Source organism: Pyrgilauda ruficollis, unplaced genomic scaffold (assembly GCF_017590135.1).
Source record: "Pyrgilauda ruficollis isolate IOZ18807 unplaced genomic scaffold, ASM1759013v1 scaffold30, whole genome shotgun sequence".
In the NCBI taxonomy this organism is placed as follows: Eukaryota; Metazoa; Chordata; class Aves; order Passeriformes; family Passeridae; genus Pyrgilauda; species Pyrgilauda ruficollis.
Window position 1 is genome coordinate 284,646 of NW_024524378.1, and position 21,488 is coordinate 306,133.

Consider the following 21,488-nt stretch of genomic DNA (forward strand, 5'->3'; position numbering starts at 1 on the left):
GTGAAATAAGGGTTTTAACACTAAATGTTAATGGACCAAGGTTGCACCATACCTGTGACCAAGACACACAATGCCAACAACAAAAATTTTGAAACTGAAATTGATTCTTGCATTTGGTTTCATGACAAATACTCTGATAAAGGTTCAGTGCCTAGGCAGAAAATAAACTGATGTCTTCTAATGCTAGACCTCGTGTAATTTTTTTTCATAAGTTTCCTTGACGTTGGATAAGCTGAAGCTTTACAGGCTTAAATGCTTACTTTCATGAGGAAGCTGTGGATTACTGTTTCTGAGCCAGCAGAGCCAAAAGATTGGTCCCTCTTGAAGCTACAGCATACTGGTGTGTGTGGCTTCCCCTGGAGACAGCCAGCTTATCCCTTGAGTGGGTTGGATTCTTGCCCTGCAGCTGAAGGGAACAATGGGATCCTTGTAGTTCTGCTAGCGTGATGTGTTGGAAGAGCAGGTAAGCTTTGGGTGTTTATACACAATCTTACATTTTTGTACGAAGCAAAAATTCAAATGCTCATACTCACTGTATCACCTCAATGAATAAACCTCAGTAGTGTATCTTCTGTTTGCTTCTGGAGTAAGAGATGTGCAATATGGCATTCTTCAGTTTCATCTTCTGCTGGTACTGTGGTTTTCTTAATTTCATTTTCTCTTCTGTTTCATTGCTGTGTGTGTTTTTTGTCAGGTACAGAACTGAAAGGAGCCTTCTGACAGTGCCCACTCTTGGGCTGTGTCGCCCCATTGATGCAGTTGCTATTGCAATGGGAGTTCTGTCTACCTGCTACTATGTTTCACAGAAATTTTGGGTTCTAATTTGGGTTTATTTTTAGAGTCCTCTGGATTATTTACCTGACCTCTGATTTCCTGTGTCTGATTACAGAGAGAATGGATGTTAACAGCCTTAGTGCAAGCAAGATGGGAATGGGCTGTGTATTGGCTGGCAGTGGTGGACACGTGTGACTGTCCTGTCACAGTCTGAGGGGAAGGGGTGCTTTTCTCTTTTGGGGAAGGAGAATTCTGCTTACTCAGCATCAACTTCTTTGCCCACCATTGACCAGTTACTCGGTCATAGAGTCTCCTTGTAAAAGTGATGTTTGCTGCTTGCACAACCCTCAGAGCTTCAGAGTACCCCTTACAGTGTTGTGCACTCTGCTTTGAAATAGTCTGTCCCATAGATTGAGGAGTACTTGCTCAGCTTTCTGAGGGTGTCAGGCTTTTACACCAGCAGGCATTAAAAAAAAAATAAATTCTCAATAGGACATACCAGTAGAGCAGACAAAAGAGAAAAGTGCTTATTGAAGACTGCTTATATGCAGTGATACTTTGTATCTCAAAAGCCTTTGTAGGAGCTGTCTGAACAGCAGAAGCTATGCCTTTATGTTAGGTGGAAAGACAGAGCTTGGAAAAGGAATCAGCTTTGTACGCTGGAGCGGCTGGATATGTGCTTCCATGTACACGTAGGGATGGGCTGGCTTGCTCTGCTTCTCAGTGCACTGCCGAGCGAGTGGTTGTGGCAACTCGGGGTGCGAGAGGACTCGCCCGGCGCTGGGGCTGCGCCGCCGAGGGGAGGCGTGAGCTGCGCTGAGCGGGGCGAATAGCCGGATAAATCAGCCGCCGGCAATTTACAAATGAATGCCACGTTCTCCTCAGCCATACGGAAACAGGGGATCAGCGGTGTCTGGAGGGCCCGTGTCACCAGAAGTAGGCCAGTTTGTGCGTCGTCCTGCGCTGGCAAACGGCCAGGCTTTGTGTGCTCCAGACACCAGATGGGAAGCAATTATGAGTGTGACAAGCGGGTCATCTGGCAGACACTCTGTGGACCTGCTGCTGCATAATTTTTGGCGGGAAGAGGAGAGCTTTTTCTTTTCTTTCCCCTGCTCCCTTTTTTTTTTTTTTTTTTTAATGTTAATATAGCATCTCCTTTAGCAAACTTTCAGTGACTGGGTGTGGAGCATCCCGTGTTTGCTGAGCTGATGCTCCTTTTGTGCCTTGTGGTGAGCACTCTGGAGTGCAAGCATTTTCCCCTGGGCCAAATAAGCGATGGTTATGCTTGTGTTTGTACATTGTGTGGTTTGTAAATACTGGCCTGCAGTGCTGGCACGGGTGTTTTAGCCGCTTGGCCAGCCAAGCTGGGGCACAAGAGTTCCAGTGCAGAACAGGAGAATGAGGGAGCCTGGAAGTTCCTGCAGCATGGACCTGGTTGTCCAACAGTGAGAGAGAAATTTCCAGTCTCCCTGTAGGGCCAGGTGGAGGGGGTGGACCTTTTGGCAGCTGGGGCCAACATGGGACCTCATCGGTTTGTCCTTTGACCACAGTCAGTGGCCTGTGAAAGGGGAGTTTTGCGAACAGGGACAAATCAGCTTAGCTGGCTCCAGCTGAGTGTGACAATGCAGCCCCTCGGCTAAGAGCCTGTTGCTAATTGCATTGGGCAAATGTGCAAAACACATTACATCTTCCATTGCTTTTGTCTGTCTGGCTGAGGGAAAATGGCAAACGTGCCCTGGGTTACCTGAGGTCACCCTTCTCAGGGTGCAGTGGAGGCAGCAGAAGTTCAAGCAGGCACAGGGGTTCCATTGGTCCTGGCCCTGGAAAGGAGAGCCATGGCTGGCTGGCAGCAGATGCCTCTCTCCCCACAAAGCTCCTGAGGAGCTTGGACAACGTGTGGCATCTGACTCCCTCCCTCAGCAATGGCTCAGGAGCAAACGTGGGTGTTAACAACATGTCAGGGGGAGTTTCTCTTCACCTGAAGTTCTCCCATCTCATGCATATAGTGAACGGCTCTCAACCATGTGTCTGTAAATAGCTGCAGAATTTGAATCTTCTGGAAATCGTGTTCAGTAGAACTTTGAAGTCTAGAGCCTCAGTTCAGCTCATGACAGACACTGTCAGCAGTTTTATGGATGGTCCTGTGCAGGGCTGAAAGTTGGAATTAATGATCCTTGTGGGACCCTTTCAACTCAGCATATTCTGTGATTCTGTAATGTTTCCTGCTGGTAAACATTTGCCCAGGAGTCATCAGGGTCTGTGTTTATAACCCAGCCTGGCCCTGTGTGGGTCAGCATTGTGTTCCTTGCCCTTGGGGAAGGCAGGAGTAAGCATGCATGTTTCTCTCCTTTCCAGGTTTAAATGAGCAGGTAACAGCAAGGTAAGAAGAGAAATATTGCCCTGAAGAGGATCATTGGTTGCAAGCACAATTTCAGGGAAGAAGCACCTGCAGCATCTAATCCTGTTCATCCTTCCCAAAGTTTGGTGCCAGGTTCTGTGATAAGGGAGGCGTGAGCACCCCAGTTCCAGCTCAGCTCCCTGCCCCACAGCAGCTCAGCTCTGCAGGTGGACAAGCACTGGATCTGGCTGTCAGCAGCAGTCCTTGTCTACCTCATCCTTCTCCACCCTTTAAACTCTATTGCTGGACACTGCTTGCATTCAGAGCAAAGGCATGCTCTGCAAATGTACTTGGAGCCAGCTCTGCTAAAACAGTCAAAAATGCAAATAATTAAAAATGTTGAAAAAAATTACCATGATTCTGCAAGGTCTGACAGGATGGGAGAAAAAGATAATGCTGATTTAGGTAAAATCTGTAGAGCTAAGCAAGCAAGATCACCTCAAGTGCCAGCACATTTGTGTGTCCACTGAGTGTTGGAGCTGAACCCACAAGCACACGCTGCTACAGTTCAGGTGGTGGCTGGACCAAAGCACTTGTTTTTGTACCCTAGTAACTTTTTTTTCCTATTAGGCATTATTTTTATTTTTTAAATTTAATTTTAAAAATTTTTATTTAGTATTTAATTTAAAACCTGAGAAATCATTTGGAAGATGTTTTTATATGTAGTGACTGGGGACAGAGTATTTTCAGGCAGAGTTTTTTTGCAATTTTTTGTCTCACAAGGAGTGTGATGGCAGGATAGAAATGACTACATTGTAGCATAATACTTATGGACCACAGTTTTTCTTCTGTCTATAACCCAGAACAAAAAGCCTTTCTGGCTCTTTAGAGAGCATGAATGAAGCTATTAGCTATTGATTTACTTAAGCAATATGACAGCTGCAAAGCAGGCAGAACACAGATCTTGGAGGGAAGAAAGAACTTCAGGCACCTCAATAGATTTACTCTATAGCAGTGACCTTCATTTGCTCCTTTAGTTGCTGGACTTGTTTCCTTGCTGTGACCTCACACCCGGCAGTCAGTGATGCTAAAAACTCTGGATTTGAGTGAGAAAGGAGGGGTTTGGTTCTGAGAGTCTGGTGAGGGTTTGAAATGAACAGGGGAGGTGAGGGATGCAGGAGCTGCCCTGACTCTGTGCCGTCAGTCTGTCCCTGCAGTGCTCACAGGCGCTCTGACAGACCTGGCCTGGGGCTTGTGCAGGGGGAAGCTCAAAAACATTAGTTTTTACTTTTTAAAGTGGCTTAAATCCACACCTGGATGCCTTGTAGCACAGGAAGACGTTGATGCATTTGCAGGAATGTTTTTCTTATCACATTGTGCTGTGTGAAATGTTTTCCGTGAGGAATTGTAGTTACTGGACCATGCACTGAGAGCCAGCTGAGGTTTGTGCCACCTAAATCAAACCTAATCAGAGACTCAGAGCTGGCTGTTCATGAGGGTGCAGACACAAGGGCTGTTTGTGGCATGCTGTCCCTGCCTTGCAGCATGTGGTACACAAGCAGCCCTGAGTGCAGTGCTGCCCGTGGGTCACAGCGCACAGCCTGTCTGGGGTCTTGGTGACAGGCAGCCTCTTCCTCAGCTGTGTGCAGCCCAAGGTGACAGGTGTCCAGCTATCCTGGATGTTTATGGAACAGCATTTGCATAACACTGTTTCCAGCATGTGATGGAGGTCCTTTCATTTCCCAGTGTGTGACATCAGCCAGGAGTCCGTGCCTGCACCGGCTATCAAGATGCAGGAGCTTGGATAACAGCTGTGTGCATTCGTCCTGATTAGATGGACTTTGTGCTATTTCCTCATGGGAAATGAAAAGAAATAAAGCAGTGCTTCTGCAGTGGGTGATGGTGGTCTGAGGTAGAGCTGCTGGCTGGGAGAGGGTGAAGCCAGATGTCCCCTGCTCAGTGCCCCAGCAGGACACAGCTACGCTGTCATTTGGGAGCGGGTGCTGAGCCACAGGGGAAAGTGTGCGTGTGGCAGTGGGTGGTTTTGTGCAACACCTACCCTCTATGCAGCAAAAGTGAGGCAAGAGCTCCTCGATCAAGGGAAGTGTTTCTCTGTAAGGCAGCTGTTGTGTCCTGTGTTGCAGGGCTCGTGCATGTGCTACTTTCTCTCTGAAATAATCTGCTTAAACTAACAGCCCTGCAGCTGGGAGCCCAACTAAATGCTGAGGAGGTGACTTTGGAGTTTTCCTTCTGTTGTGGGTTCTGTAGCAGAACTACTAAAAGGGTTTTGGTGCTGACCTGATGATATCTGGGGACAAAAGTAATTGCTGTAACTGGGTGACCTGACTGTTGCATAAAACTGGCTCCATAATCTCATTTATCTCTAACTTCACTCCAAACATCTGTTGAATAGTCTGTTATGGTGCATCAAAAAAGAGACTAGAGGACAGAGGGCTTTTTAGCATTTTTCACATCCTGGGAAAAGGAAGTGTTCAAATTTCCTTGAGTACTTCGCAAAAATATTGCTCCTCATGGAAACTATCAGGTCCAAAACGTATCAGGTCCAAAACTGTGAGCAACTAAACACAGACTGTGTTGAAGTTTGCACTGCTGGGTCCCTTTCGTGAAGGCAAATGTTCTTCTCTGGCATGAAGTGGGCTCCCTTCTCTGGAGCCTGTGGAGAGGGCTTCCATGGCAGCAGGGCACAGTCCCAGAGGTTAGGACTGGTCAGAGCCTTCCTTCAGCATTTTGGCGACTGCATCATGTGCTGGCTTTGTGTTTCAGGTGAACTGCTGGGAGCTGAGCAGTCCATGGGCTGCCAGGAGATGTGTGCTTTATGCTTGTTCCATCTGAGTTTTGAAACTTAATTTTTCCCATCTTATATTACAGTCATTGTTGAAGTTTTTAGCTCAGTGGCTGTGATGCAATTCTGTGACTTTATAAATACATGTAGGTTTATCACAGGAGAGCAGTTTTGTACCCTATTTTTAGGCACTTGGATTAGCTGGAGTAGATTTTTATTCTGTTGATGTCTGCTTTTACTGAGGCTTTAAATGTTTTGCAGAACAGCAATTTGCAAGCTTGCTAATACCAACATTCTCCTGAGAGAAATGCAGGCACCTATGAGCCAGAAGATAATGGTGCCAGCCAGGTTAGCTGGTGACACAGGGAGAGATGTGGAGATGGAGCCTGTGCCTAAGCAAAGCAGCATTCACCTCTGCACACCTGGGTGCTTGCCTGCCTCTCTTCTCCATTAGAGGATACCCAGAAAGAAAGGGCAGGGATTTCCCACCCTCTGGGAAGAGCATCCACCCCCCTCCCACATGTCTGCAGGGTTTCTGGAGGGTGACTCACCCCCAAAACCTGGTTATGGACTCGGACAACCCAGTGGGGGGACCTGAAGGCTGAGAAAATCTATGAAGCTGGCTTGGTGTCAGAGCTGTGCTCCGTGTCAGGACAATGCTGGTGTGTGATGTTTGCACTGGTAATTCACACAACACTCCAGATGCCTGCTGGGGGCTGCTGTGTAGTGGCAAGGCTGCTGTAAGCCAGCTGTTCATGGCTAAAAACAGGAGTTGTGTCAATAAGCCATTTCTCTTGCTTTTGCACAAAGGCTGTTATCAGCTGGAACGTGCAGTCTTCCTCTTTACCTTGCTATCTGTACAGAGCTGCTGGTGCCAGCTTCAGCAGCTGGACTGGGTGAGGAATGGTTTACCTGACCCTTTTTTGATGGGGCTGAGGCTGCTGACCCCACAACGCTTGGATTCAGCGTCTCCACCTTTTGATCATGCTGGTTAAGCTTTCATTACACAAGTGTCTCTAGCCCAGCAGCAGGAAGGTGTTTTTAACCCTGGGAGCTAAAGCTGAGGGCATGGGCTGCAGAGAGGCCCTCGATGTGTCCAACTGCTGTGGCTGGTGTGCAAGTGGGGCCAGAACTTGTTCCACATGTTTGCTACAACTTTTGTGTGAGCATTGACCTGCCTTCCCTGCATGGGGAGATGTGGGGGCTGGCTGTGGCACAGCTGGGAATGTCATGAGCCACAGAGGAAGGCAGAATGGGCTGAGTCCTGCTCCAGGGGGTCCCTAGGAAGGGTTTGCACGGCTGTTTCCCACTCCTTACACACAGAGAGGATTGGTGTGAGCAAGGTGGGTGCTGGACTGGTGGCAGCCAGACCGCAGCTGCTTTGCACAGCTGGGGTGACTCCTCTGTCACACTGTCTCATTTCTTTAGGTGGTGAAGGTCAGGGAAGGAAGGGGCACAGCCATGGAGCATCCTCACGGAGACCCTGTGTCTGGTGAGAGCCTTGTGCCTGGCTCCAAAACAGCCTCACAGCCAGAGCCATCGGTCAGGTGTCAGCTGAGGTGTGTGCAAGTCACAGCTGTCCCCTTGCAGCCCTGCATGATGGATCACAGCGACCTTCCTCCACAGCCTTGCCTGCCCCACATCAGCTTTGCACAGACCTTTGTCTGTGCTGCGTGTGGCTGGTGCACTGAGGCACGAAAACCCACTGTGTCAGCTGCTGGGAATGTCCATGTCAAAGGGTTTGTCCATGGAGGAAAATTATTTGAGACTTATTATTACTTTTTTTTCCCCTAGCATATTTGTGTCTCTTCAGCTAATGGGATGACCCACTTCCAGTATGTTGTTGTCAGCTAAATAAGTTGGTATTTCTATTTGTAAATGATTTTAAAAAAATTTGTTAGCCAGGCTTGGATTTTTGTATATTGCAATTGAGACTAAATGAATCGACATTGTAAGATTCTGAGTGCTGATGAACATCATTTATAGGAGTTCATTATAGACAAGTAATGTGAAACCCATTCCAGACTGTAGTGTCCAGTTCTGGGGCCCTGCAATATAAGAAAGATTTGGATGTGCTGGAGCAAGTCCAGAGGAGGATCATGAAGATGCTCAGAGTGCTGGAGCACCTCTCCTGTGGAGAGGCTGAGAGAGTTGGGGCTGCTCAGCCTGGAGAAGAGAAGGCTCCTGGGAAACCTCAGAGCAGCATTCCAGTACCTAAAGGGAGCTACAAGAGAGCTGGAGAGGCACTTTTGACAAGGGTAAGTCCAGATGGCACAATGGGGAATGACTTTAAACTGAAATAGGCTGCATTTAGATTAGCTGTTAGGAAGAAATTCCTTACTGTAGGGTAGTGAGGCACTGAAGAGGTTGCCCAGAGAGGTTGTGGATGCCCCATTCCTGGAACTGTTCAAAGTCAGGCTGTTTTTTAGCAAGCTGATCTAGAGGAAGGTGTCCCTGGCCATGACAGGGGCTTGGAACTAGAGTGGGCTGTAATTGCTGAAGTTTTTGCTATGTTGACTGTGGTCCTTGTTACTAAGGACACACATTTGGTGAGGAGATTGTTGTTTCCTTTGCTTGTGCAGGCACATCACAGACAGAGTGTCTGGTTTCGCAGCATCAGCTCCCCAGGGCTCACTTCACCCAAAAGTGCCTCGTCAGACACAGGGCTGAAGAGCTCTGCATGCTGCAGGGGCCTTTGCATGTCTCTTCTGCTTTATGGTCCAGTGAAGCCCATCACACCCAAAAAAGGGAGCATCAGACAAACAGGTTGTGTGGTACCTCTTGCTGTTTCACTGCTATGCAAAGCGTGACGGCTCAGTAGGGAAATATCAGTCTAAAATAAAGCAGAGTCAGATGTTAGGCAGGTAAATGTGCAGGACAGGAGGTCTGATGTGGTGAAACACCTGGCTGGGACTGGGGGCTGCTAGCAAGTGTCTGCATTGATCCACCTCCTTTAGAACAGCTCTGAGGCCCTGTACTACTCCACAGGCCTCATTAATTAAATATGTTAAATATGTGTCTCTTCTAGTAGAGACTTCAACCTGATGGCTAAGAAGAGGCACATCATTCACACTGCTTCCATTTCATCCTGAATTGTCCCCCTTTGATCTAAATTTCTGGGGTTTTCTGGGTCTTCGTCTTATTGAATTAAATATTCAACTCCTTTTTTTCATTCTAAATACTTCAGGTTTTATATTAGTGATCTGTGTGCCCATATATTTAAATAAGAGTTCTACCACTTAAAAAAAGTTTTGAATGCCACATAGTTTAGGGGATAGGGTTGAGAGCGTCAAAGAGCCTATAGCTCCAGGAACACTGGGGCTGGAAAAGGCATGTCAAGGTGATCCCAGCAGGACCCCAGTATTGCTGCTCCTACATCTTTCTCATCTGGACCACTCATGGAGATGGGGACCTCAGTCCCTGTGACAAGATGCCCTGAGGGTAAGTTTAGGCTTCATAGATCTACAGAGTTTGCAGCTTCAGGGACACTGGCACTCGAAAAGGCACTACAAGGGCACCAGGGCAGGGTGCCACCACTGCCAGCTCCACACTCTTTAATCTGTGCCACCTATGGCACCAAGGACCTCTGGCCCAGGGTCAAGCTGCCATTGAGGTTGGGGTTAGGGTTAGGGTTGAGAGAGTCAAAGAGCCTACAACTCCAGGAGCACTGGGGCTGGAAAAGCCGTGCCAAGGTGATCACAGCAGTACCTCAGAATTGCTGCTCACATTTCTTTCTAATCTGGACCACCTGATTTATTCTGAGGATTTCCCACAGGATTCTTCCCTGTGCCAATCAGGTTGGGTGGGAATGCCCACTCACGAGAGGCAATTTGGTCACAAGGCTGGCAGAAGGGAATCTCTAAAATGTAATGGATGGTTTCCTCAGGACAAGTTAGAAGAGATGGTACTACAATGGCTGGGCAAAATGTCTCAGAAGCCAAGGGCAGAGAAATGTTATATGAGCCTGAGCGTGCCCCCTTTAATTGACACAGGCAGGGAAGAAAGTGTGCTAAACAAAATAGGGAACCTGAAAGCTCTGCTCCCGTGAGGTGTGCAGGGGAGCAGCAGCTGTGTTGATTTATGTTGGACACCTCACAGGTAATGGAAATGGAGACATCTATTGATGATAGCTCCCAGACCCAAAAGCAGAGTGCTAACATTTTTCGTGGACACTGGGGGTCAGATATCAGCCCTGACTAAACAAGATGCCACCACCTGAGGAGCTGTCCCACCCAAATGGCCCTTGCTTGTAGTGAATGTGTTGGGGTGTCACAACCACTGCATACCACTGCAGTTGTTCTTATGTTACTGGAGAAGAAGCTACCATAACTGTTACCATGGCAACAGGGGACTTCCTTTTAAGTTTACTGGGACTGGATGTTTTGAAAGGGAGAGTTTGACAATCTGAGGTGCCAGTGGTCCTCTGGAACCACCAAGCACCAAGTTAGACTTGCTGATGGCCCCACATCTTCCCCCTTCAAAACTTACAAATGTCAAACTCTCATGACTGCTCTTGGGGGTCTGGGAGGGAATTGCCCCAGTCCTAGAGGAGGTGAAAAAATGGGAAATTATCCCCATTCACTCAGCTTCCAGTTCCCCAGTATGGCCAGTGTGAGAACCAAATGGTAAATGGAGATTAACTGTAGACTACTGCCACCTCAGTGCTGACACAGACCCTTACCAGCAGCTGTACCAAACAGCACTGAGCTCACAGCCAGCATCCAGGAGCAGGCACACAGGGTCATGGCCACTGCTGATATTAAAGACATGTTTTGTGTGGTGCCATTGCAGCAAGGGGATCAACATCAGTTTGCCTTTGTGTATGGGGGCAACCATGTACCTTTACAGGGCTTCCTCAGGGCTACAGGCATTCAACCACCTTAACTCACCATGTGCTGGCAAAAGAATTGGAAAAGATACGGGTGGAAGAGGGAGTGAAAGTTTGCCAGGACATTGATGATACACTCACAGGAGGTAATCATAAGTAGGAGACTGGGACTACCCAGAATGACATCATTACCCACCTCAAAGGTTTAGAGTTAGCTGCTCACTGGTGAATCATCTCTAGAGTTAATGCTGAGATTCTAAAAACTTTGCATAGATAATAGTGTCTATTTGACATCTGTATTGTTTGTAGAGATTCTTAACAGGGGTCTCATCTGAGAAATCTGACTTGTTTCAATTTTTGTGTGTGCAAGTCCTGACATTGCAACTTTTCTGACTGGGTAACTTACAGAAGTAAAATTATTCTGCTGATGTCAATGTTTGGGTTTAAATATTTTCTGTATAAAGGATGTGGTATTCCCTCAAATAGTGACGTGTCTGTGATTGACTCTTGTGGCAAACCTGCTTGCTACAGGACCTGTAAAGCGAGAGCAAAAGGGGAAGAAAGGCAAGTAAGGCATATCTGTGGTGGTTTTTTCATGCATCAGTAGGAATTATTTTATATATTAGCCCAGCCTAAATTCACTACAGTTTATTTAAATAAAGTGGTATGCAAAGCAATTATGCATCTTTTAGTGATTAGTTCTATCACAAAGATGGTTTTGAAATGGTGGGGAGAAATTAGAAATCTTTTTTTGGGGGGAAATTAATTATAAATGGCTGTAAGCAGGATGGACTGTCATCATGCAGTCTCTTTCTGTAAGATCAGTGCCCTAGTCAGTCTCTAGTTCTGGGGAACACCAAATTATAAATTGACATGAAATATGTCTGAAAAATGCATCTTCTCACAGATGTTATACGTTATTACATCAGGCTTATGTCTGGTAGTGCCAGAGGCAATGCTTTTGGCTGCACAGTTAACAGCTTGTGTCTTTGGTGGAAAAATGGTAAAGTTCACTTATTTTTGTAATCACTATTTCACATTTTTCTGGCAGCGTGCTGGAGTCAACCTAATGCAGCTTTCTGTACAACTTCATCTGGAAAATATGTTGCACATCCACATCCTCTTCCATACTCATGCTGGTATTTTTAATGCACAGCTAAAGATCAGGTATTTCCAGATGAGTTCCCAGCAGAGGCCAGGTCCTGGAAAAAATCTGTGGCAGCTCCTGTGGTGTGGACACTCACCAAGAGGACACTCCCTGGCTGCTCATATTAAACGTAGATGGTGTCTGTAATGGAAGAGCCAGAAATGTGGCAACCTTTCACCAGAGCTGTGTGACTATGGGCAGCGTGGCAGGCAGGGAATAAGTCATCCTCTAATGGGGAGCTGTGAAGTCTGGGTTGATAGACCATGCCCACACCATAAGCTTCTTTCCTTGTGTCCTGAATTCTTTCCACTTGCAGTCCTGAGTCACCTTCCCTAGGCTGGGCTCCTGTGGTCCTGTGCCATCCACCTCAGGCTGGGCCGTGGTTCAGCAGGGGCTCTCCAAAGCCAGGGCTGTCTATGAGGTAAGTTCAGTGACTTTGGTGACAACTCCATTGGCTTTATTATCTACCAGAGCCCTAAATCCTTTCAGGAGTCTCTGTCTTGGCACTCTTATTTGGTGAGAGGGAGGTGAGCAAATGTTTGTTTGTGTGGGAGGTGCTTGAGGTCAGGTGTGTACAGGTGTGTCTGATTTCTAGCTGCTGACAGCGCCAGGGCTTTTCTCTGCACATCTGATAACAAAATGGTTCTATCACCTGGATAATACTGAAGCTGCTCACAAATACACTTTCAGGCTCTGGAAAATAAAGTTCATGTTCTTTGCTATCAGAGATTCACCTTTTTTCAGTATCATACAACCTCTTTTACTTGCCACTAAATGCTTCCCAAAAACTCCTAATTCTCTGAGATCCATATGTAACCACATGCTACTTGTTTATTTTGTTGTTTGGTTTTGTTTTTTTAAAGTATAGAACATAGTTTTAAATCAATAAAATAAATACTACAATACAAAAAGTCTCCACAGCAGTTCCTGGAATACAAAGAAATTAAATATGCTTCTTTAAAATAGCTCCTTCTCTTGTAGATCCAAATTTTAAATAAATAAATAAGAAAAGTATAAATACACATGTCAAAATACAGCAATTATTAAGAAGAAATATTAATATTCTCCACCCCCATCCTCACACTGCTCAAAGCTATTAATTAATAAATTAAATACTCTTTCTACAATGCAATTTCCTCAACAAGCAAAACTATTGCTGCCCTGGACTGTGTTCGATTACTTTTTGGGCCATGTTAACTACAAGAGCAGGTACCACAAATGTTCACTCCCTTAATTACACCTAATTCAGTAACTTTTCCCAGGGTCTGTCCACCATCCTTATTTTTCCTTTGCTTAGGAAATGAGACCAAAAAGGGGAAGCAGTGATTGGTTTTCTCCCAGCTCTTTGAATGTGTGTACTGCTGTGCAGGGGAGCAGTCCCACTGAATTTACTAGGTTTACCTATATGTGCAAAAATACAATATGGGTTTCTGGCAGAGTTCTATGGGCTGAGGAGCGGGCTGAAGTGTGGTTAGCGATGTTTGTAAAAAATGTTTCAGGAAACTCTTGACCATGGCTCCAGCTTGGCTCAGTCATAGAAGACCTGATGTTGGCAGGGTCAGGGTGCTCAGACTATTGCACAGGATCAGTGTGCCACGCTCTAGTTTGAAGGTGAGAAACCTCTCACAGGGAACTGTTCAGGTGAGCAGCCTTCAGTGGGTGTCAGCATTGCTCTCTCATGCCGAGAACACATGGGCAACACTGGGTCACCACTGCCAGCACGGGGCTCACAAGGAACTGTGTTCTGCTGCTTTCCCAGGAGCAAGAAAAGAAAGCTGGAGAGCAGATCATCCCTGTCTCGGGCTGCTGGGCCAGAGAAGGACTTTCACCCTTGGTAATGAGGAGGGAGAGTCTGTGTGGTTTCCAGGTGCAAAGTTTTCCTCTGGCCAGTAGAGCACCTCTGAGAGAGGAGCCTGTGACTGGAGCAGTGATGGAGAGCTGAACAGGAGGGCTAGCACAGGTATTTGATGAAGGTGTCGTGCCTCTCTCTCCTTGGCACACTGGACTGACTTGGCTCTAGCAGTAAGAAAAGCCACAGTACCTTTTTAAGTAAGAACTTTCATCCCCATCCTACTACCATTTCCACCATGTCCAGCCCCAAATAGGTTTTTGCTGTTGCCCTCCTTGCAGCCATCAGGACCTGTATGCTCTGTAAAGCTACTGGCCTGTTCCATTTGTTTTCCCATTCCATGAACTTTGGTTGCTCAGGCTGTCAAGCTGCAAACCTCTCCTGTGTGCTGCTCAACCCAAAGCCAGAAGTCCTGGCTGTCTTTCCCTCCCATCCAGGTGGTCCCTTGGTACTCCTGAGGGGTGACCCCTGAGCAGGGATCCCTCACCCCATGCCCCTCACCACCATGGCATGGGTGTGATGGCACCTCAGTGATTTCACTGCACGGGCTGCAGGCAAGCAAGCTGCAGAGGGGAGCTCCTTCCCTCTGCTGCTGTCCCAGAGTCAGAGCTTTATTTTTATTTTACGCCTTGGTGCATTGGCGGTTAGATTAGAGGTCATCATTACTACAAACAACAGGAGATACGCCTCCTCTGACTTTAAATATAAAGTTCTGTATTTAGGGAAACCAGTGGTTTTTTATAATAAATAGGAGAGCACTCACAGAAGGCAAGTACTGCTCATGGCTAATGTAATATTGTCCATAACAGAGGTGAAAACTTTTTTGTAAAACTATTTTTTGTTCTTTTTTGAGAGAAAAAACTGAAGACGACCTGACCAGCAATTTCCAAATTAAAAAAAAAAAAAAAAAAAAAAAAGAAGAGAAAATTTTTTAAAGCAAATCCCATTAAATCCATCTATTCATAAGCACGGGTCTCTTACATGCAAATATCTTATACTTAGTCACCTAGTTGCACCATTTACATTTTTTCCTTCCTCCTAGTATTTTGTGCACTTAATGTAATATCCTTTACCACATGGGTAGAGGGTAAATTGCTGACTACCATTTCACTCATAAGCAGGTTCTACAGCAGAAAGTATCCCTTGAGGGTATCCTGTTGCTCACAGTTTGATCTGGCAAGACAACTTAAAACACAAGTCATTTGTCACATAGCAAAGTTTGGTACATATGTTTGCAAACTTGCTCAGTTCTGGTCCATTGTTTCAGAATTTTTGCATCTTTTACTCCTGCCTTGAAACATCAAAACTGAAGGAAAAGAGATGTTTTTTAGCATGTGTTGTTCAGCCAAGCATATCGCAAGATGAGTTTTTTATCTCATGATATGAGAGGGGAAAGATGACAGGCAGTGGTGCACAGGCAGATCCCTGGGATTTAATGGCACTCTGTAATCAGTCTGTTGTCTTGCAGGAATACACAAACTCTCCATAGGCTTCTCTTGTTGCAAGTCCAAGCTCATTCAGACAGGACATAGGAAATGTTGAATGGGTCAGCAGTAGTCTCAGCATTGAGTCAAGAGGTAAATCTAGTGGGTTAGTCAGGATTTTAGTGTAATGCAACAAGGAAAGGCCATTGAGTTGCATCATATTCACCATTTTTACCTTTGTTAGCCTTTCTCCCGCTGTTCTGAGGCAATGGCATCAAGTAACAAAAAGGATATAATTTTTCTGGATGAGCTGTGCTGTGTCCGTTCCCTCATGGATCCTAAAGCACCTTGTCCTGCTAAAGGGCCCTCTGCCTTTCCAAGGGATGCTGAGCCTTATCAGTCCGCCTCAAAGGCACTGTTTGTTGCCCCCAGGTACTCTGACTTCTTCTTGTGCTTCATCCACATCTTCCTCAGGAGGCTGGGTGTCCCACACAGGTTGCCTCCTGTCAGTGGTAGGGAAGCTTCTGCTCCTGGTGGCAGGGCCAGGTCATACTCTGTTGTCTTCCTCCAGCGCTGCCTGTGGCTGACAAATAAAACACCAGCTGTGTGCAGAGTGCTTCTCTCTGGCCCTTCTTCCCTGCTTATGGCAACCAGCCACTCAGAACCAAGAGCTGCCTGGCTGAAAAGGTGTTCCTATGCTTGGCTGAAACGTGTGCCCACGCCTGGCCCACCCCCGGGATCAGCAAGTCTGGAATGAGCAGGGGCTCTGTGGGTCAGGGGGATGGGATGCTGCAGCTGCCACCACTCAGCTTGGTGCCCTTGTTCTCTCACTGTCAGAGGGGACACTGACACAAGGGGATGGGCTGCAAGTGGGACCGCTCTAAGTGCATCCTCTCGAGCAGTTGCCACCCAACAAGGAGCAGGGGGATTGCCCAAGGAGAGAGCTGGGCCCTTCCTCCAAAGCCCCAAGGGACCACATGGCAGTGATGAGCTCCACTGGCTGAGGGGAACTTACATCTCTGTGTATGGAGTGCGAGGACACTGTGACAATGGTGGCATCTCACATCCCACCCAGACCCATGTCTGGGTTAACTGCCTGGTGATGAGTGCATTTGTACTATGGTCAAGCTGTTCCTTAATTACACTTTAAGACATAATTTTTTTCTTCAATTAATTACATTTTCTAATCACATTTTAGGGCAAATATTACAGACTTCTTAGGGGGAAAATACTTTTATTTTGAATCGCAATGATTTTTTTTCTAGTGATAAAGTAGAGCTGTAATGGGCACAGCGATAGCTGTATAAAGGGCCAGGGCTAATAACAAAATCAGTATAACCTTTAGCAATCTCTCCCTGCCTTTGGGAAGCAAGAGGCATGTCTGAAGGGTGGGAAGGGACTTACTCTTCCATAGAAGTGCGGTCGCGTGTGGGCGAGCCCGTGACAGCCACAGCTTTCACCGTGATGTGGGCAACTGGAGATGGAGGGATCTGTGGGAGGATAAAGCACATCATCAGGAAATGCCACTGATGAGTGGGGACACGGGGTCATCTGAGGAAAGATGCTGTTTTAAGAAAACCAATAAATGCTGTAAATCTCTTAACAAGAGAAAGCAGGTTAAGGATGTGACGGCCCAACTCTCACCCACACAGTTACCAGCTGCTCACATGAATATTCTCACTGAGCTCAGCACAGGACTTGAGTGAGCCAGATTTACACCTCCCATCAAAGAAGGGACACTTGCAGAACGTTGTATTCCCTAGTTTTTGTGTTTATCTTCCTGAGGCAGTGAGGTTGTGTGCAGAGTGAGCAGCCTGCCTCTTGCTGCTCCCACCTCTACAGCTGCCTGGGAAGCAGATGTCTCAGCCATCACAGCTCCTTCAGCACTCAGAGATGTTTCCCTGCTTTGTTGTGTGCTGCTCTGTGGTGTGGTGTGTATGCTCCAGTTCTGCCACAGCCCCACAAGTGCCTAATCATCCACTTCCTCCTTGTCTTATTTGATCATAAATTGCCCACCAGAACTGAGTCACGTTTTCCCATAAACAGGTCTCTGAGAACAGCATATCCTCCAAGATGGTAAGTTTAAGCGTGAGTTGCTCAGAAATAGAAAAAAAAAGTCAAAAATTGTGAGGTCATCTCATTATTTCAGGCAATAAGCACGCTTATTGATTTTACTGGCAATCCTGAAAAAAAATGTTCATATTGTTGTCACTACCATAACTGGTCTTAAGCTTTCTAGGGCTATTTCTCCTAGGATTAATCTGAGACTGGGTACATTTAGGTGTGTCTTTCACGTATCCTAAGGCTTAGAGATGTTTGAAATCACTTTTGCAAACATCCTTTGAAATGTAACTATGTTAATTATTGGTAGGTACAATTAAATTCATTACACTGAATAACATTAGTTTTAACCATCCTTAAGTATTGTACTGTCATTTTTCTTAAGGGTAGCCCAGATATCAGCTAGCAAGCATGCTTCAGCCATCCAAAAGGGCCTCTGAAACCATAGTTTCAACAGCATGGTCTGGTGTTGGCCAGAAACTATTCAAAATAATATTTTTTTCTTTGAAAAAGTCAGTTTTTATTAAATGTAGAGACTATGAAAATTAGGGGGGCACTGTAAGACAAAGAAGGGAGGCAGAACATTTTAGTAAAGGTGAATAATTTTTAACAAAAATATTTTTTCTGTCTATTAGAGAACACATTTTGGGGGTTTGTATGATAATTTTCCCATCAACTCTTTATTCATATTTCTGGCTTTGGAGATTATTGTGTCAGCTTGGCATTCTGGAGAAAACAAATTATTTGATGCCTGTTCCACTTGAGAATATTTTTTCCCAATTTGTGAAAGGCCCTGAGAGACAAGAGGTTAATTTCTGCCAGCTGTTGCAGGTGGCTGAGCATCCAGAGCAGGAGCCTGCTTGTTTCCATCCCACCACTCTTCCCGGTCCCTGAGCGGCAGTTCTCTGTCCTGTGCCAGTCTCTGCTCCCAGCTAAGGGATCCTCTGGCATAAATCATGTTTCAAGCTTTAACAAGGGCTGTGAAATCTGCAGGTGCTGCAACAGGCTGACGTGCTGTTACTGTGGGACACGCTGATGGATACAGGTTTTAAGATGCATTGGTAGCTGGTCTTGCTCTATTTGCTTACCAAAGATTTTCCATCCAACAGGTGATTGTAGGACTTGGATGACTCCTGTTCAGTAATTCCCACTGTAAAGCATAAGAAACATGATATTAGCTGCAATTATCCCATTGGCACAGCTTGTATAAAAAACCTCCTTCCATGCAGTAAAACCCAGATATGGACAGAGCCCAGATACAGGTTACAGTCCCACCAGATTTGATTATAGCCGAAACAGCAGAGTGAGCATCTACTGTGGTGTCAAAATAAGTGATTGTGGAGCTGCTTAAGTCATTCTGGAAAGCCTCTGATCTTGCTCCTGGACTTTTCAAATGAGATGACAAGCTGGCCTTAGCAGACCAAGCTAAGTGGGAGCCCTTTCCCCCTCTGTAAGCACTCGTGTATCTCTACAAGCAAAGAGCCCAAATGCTGCTCCTCAGCCCCCGCTGCAGGTTTGTCCTGCCTTGGAAATCATTCTCTCCTTTCTGTATTGCTCTGAGGAGTTATTTTAACCTGGGCAGAGATGTGTGCTATGTCTACCCCATCACAAGGAGGGATTTCCACCTTTCTGCCTGTGGCTGAGTGACATCTCTCTCTGCTGTCCTCAGCTCTGAAGGTTACCCTTCAGTTTCAAGTAATTGCTCATCCAATACCTTATCCATAGATAAATGTTCACTGACATGCCTGCCCACTGTGCCAAGGAAATATATGAGTGAGGGATGCCAGATTTTTTTATGAGGCCAAATCCTCCTATTTGGCAGTGGGAATGTGGACCTCTCTACTGCTTTGACCAATGGAATATAAATAACGACAGCAAATTTGGAAATAGCCAGGGTGCTGCTTCTAGTGCTGTCTCCAGCATGACTTAGCAACTGGAACTGTCTCCTCCTTCTGGGGGCAATATTTGCCTGTGATAAATATCCTAACCAGCTTCCTTCTTCCTGCTCCACCCCCCTGCAGTAATTCCATTAGGTACCTTACTGTATCCCTCACGTCAAAGCTAATGCAATTAGCTCCTCTCATCGCGCATATTAGGTACTAACAGTACTCAGCAAGTGGATCATCAGTGCTTCAGCTGATGCCCAGATTTTTTCTTTTTGTTTGGTTTTGCTTTTCTTACTTTGTCTGATTCTTCCCTTCAGCCTGTCCCTCTTATTAGCTACAGAAAATGTTCTTGCAAACTTTTAGCAAAACATCTAAGCAAAAGAAAGTCCTCATGGCTTCAAGGTTTGTAGTTGCTCCCCTCAGGACAGTGATGGCTGGATGCAGTGTGAATTCCACTTCCAGAATGCTGGAATGGACTGTCCTTCTCCTTTGCTGTTTGTGCAGGATTTCTGATGGTAGCAATAACACATGCTAATGGCCTCATCTGTGTTCTTCTGTTTGTTTGTCTGTTTTTGGTTCTAATTTAAGCTTACTTTCTAAGTTCTGCCAACTCATTTCCCTTTCTCCCTCTATGGGACCTGTTTCCCCCTTTTCTGCTCTCATTTTAGATTCCTACAGCTTTTCTCTTGTTTGCACCTATTTGTCATCCTTTACCTCTCATGTCCCCGAAGAGCAGAGACCAGCAGTCCCTCCTTTCTGCCTCTCTGCCATCCTTTACCCTGCAGCCAGTCCCAGCCACTCCTTCTCCTGTCCCTGCTCCAGTCCTGAAGCTCCTGTTCTTTTTTCAGCCACATCTTGGCTCTGGTCCTGAGATCTTTTTGAGATCTTTTCCTATGGTCCCAGGGGCTCAGTTTCTTCCTTTCCAGTTTCCCAGGCCCCACTCTTGTCTGGCTGGTTTCTTAATGGGATGGCATATGTGCAGTGTGGTTGCAGACCAATGATGTGAGGAACATGCACCTTCGTGGACCTGCTTTAGAGATTTAGCATCTTTTAACATCCAAATGTCCAATTTATCTTGGAAAAACATGCCATGTGGGATTTCTTTAAAGAAATACTACCTGACTGCATCTGGGTGATTTTTCAAAGGAGAGCAAAAGATGTGTTTTTGATTAAAAGGCCATCCCATGTGAAACTGCACAGCCCTGCTCCAGCTTCAGTTTTCCAAACATAACACACCAGTGTTGGAGGAGCTGAATGGCCGCTCTGTTTATGTTTACTCATCTCCTTGGTTTTGTATTGGCAAGCTCTATTTTTCCTTCATGGTTTCTCACAAATATGCTGAACAAGCTTTGGTTGCCAAAAAATCAGGTCTGTGGCTGACATCCAGAATCTGAAAATCCATCCCTGATGATTATATTCTAGCTGATTCTAAGCAACTGAACAGGGATCTTATATAATAGGATGACTCAGGCAAACACAGTAATTTACAATTTGTCATCTCTAAAATATTGCCAGGTGTTGGAACCCAGGAACCCCTCTGGGTGCCCTGGATGGCTCGAGCCCTGGCAGGGGCTTGAAGAACCTGGCAGGGGGCTGGGGAGTCCTGGCAGGAAGCCAAAGACACTTGGGATTTTGGTCTTAACCCATGGAGCAAATTACCAACCTGGTATGAAGAATCACAAGTGACAAAAGTTTAAGTAGAGTAATAATGAATGAATCACCAAGTGAAAAATGGAGTTTTGGGGATTTTATTATAGGGGGTCTAGGAGGCAAGATGGAGGGACCTGAGTGTTGTCCTATTCTTCTTCCTTCTTCTTCCTAACCTCCATCTTCTTGGTGATGGTGGCACATTTAGATTGGTCTAGAGTAGAGGCAAACTGTCTAACATAGGCAATTGGAAAATAATGATAAATAAACTACACGTAACATGTAGTATAAAATGTAGACACCAGCCCAGGGGCGGGCACTGTGCCTTGGACAGACCTACTAGACAGAACTCTGCTGGTCTGAGAAAAAATATTTTAGCTAAAAGACAATAAACAACCTTGTGAACCAGAGCTGGAGAATTCCTACTCTTTCTCAGACCATTGGGCTAGGAAAAAGGGACGCTCGGGGTCATCCCAACAGCAAGAAACTTCAGTCAGCGAGTGCTTATGACTCTGAATAAAGCGAGTTTATGACTCTGAATAAATTGAGCAAAGCCACGGTCATTAGCTCATTAATCCCACCGGATATTTTAAGCAGGGAATTATCCTCCAGGTAGACAATAAAGAGGCCGCTTCTCTGCATAACCGGCAGCTGTTGGGGAGCCGGGGGGAGCGAAGGGCCGCGTTCGCGGACTCACCGTGCCGGGCCGCGCCGCTGGCGGGGCCTGCTCC

At 46.1% G+C, this 21,488-nt stretch overlaps 1 protein-coding gene across 1 annotated transcript in view; it reads right to left on the reverse strand.

Annotated features, from left to right (window-relative positions):
- Window positions 1-14,719: 14,719 nt before the first annotated feature.
- Window positions 14,720-21,488, reverse strand: part of VXN (vexin) — a 16,577-nt gene continuing 9,808 nt past the window's right edge. The window contains exons 3-6 of the mRNA XM_041473641.1: window positions 21,455-21,481; window positions 18,313-18,374; window positions 16,568-16,653; window positions 14,720-15,746 (exon numbers count right to left, since the gene is read on the reverse strand). Of these exons, the coding sequence (XP_041329575.1) occupies window positions 15,560-15,746; window positions 16,568-16,653; window positions 18,313-18,374; window positions 21,455-21,481 (362 nt within the window). The 3' untranslated portion in view covers window positions 14,720-15,559. The remainder of the gene's footprint in view (window positions 15,747-16,567; window positions 16,654-18,312; window positions 18,375-21,454; window positions 21,482-21,488) is intronic.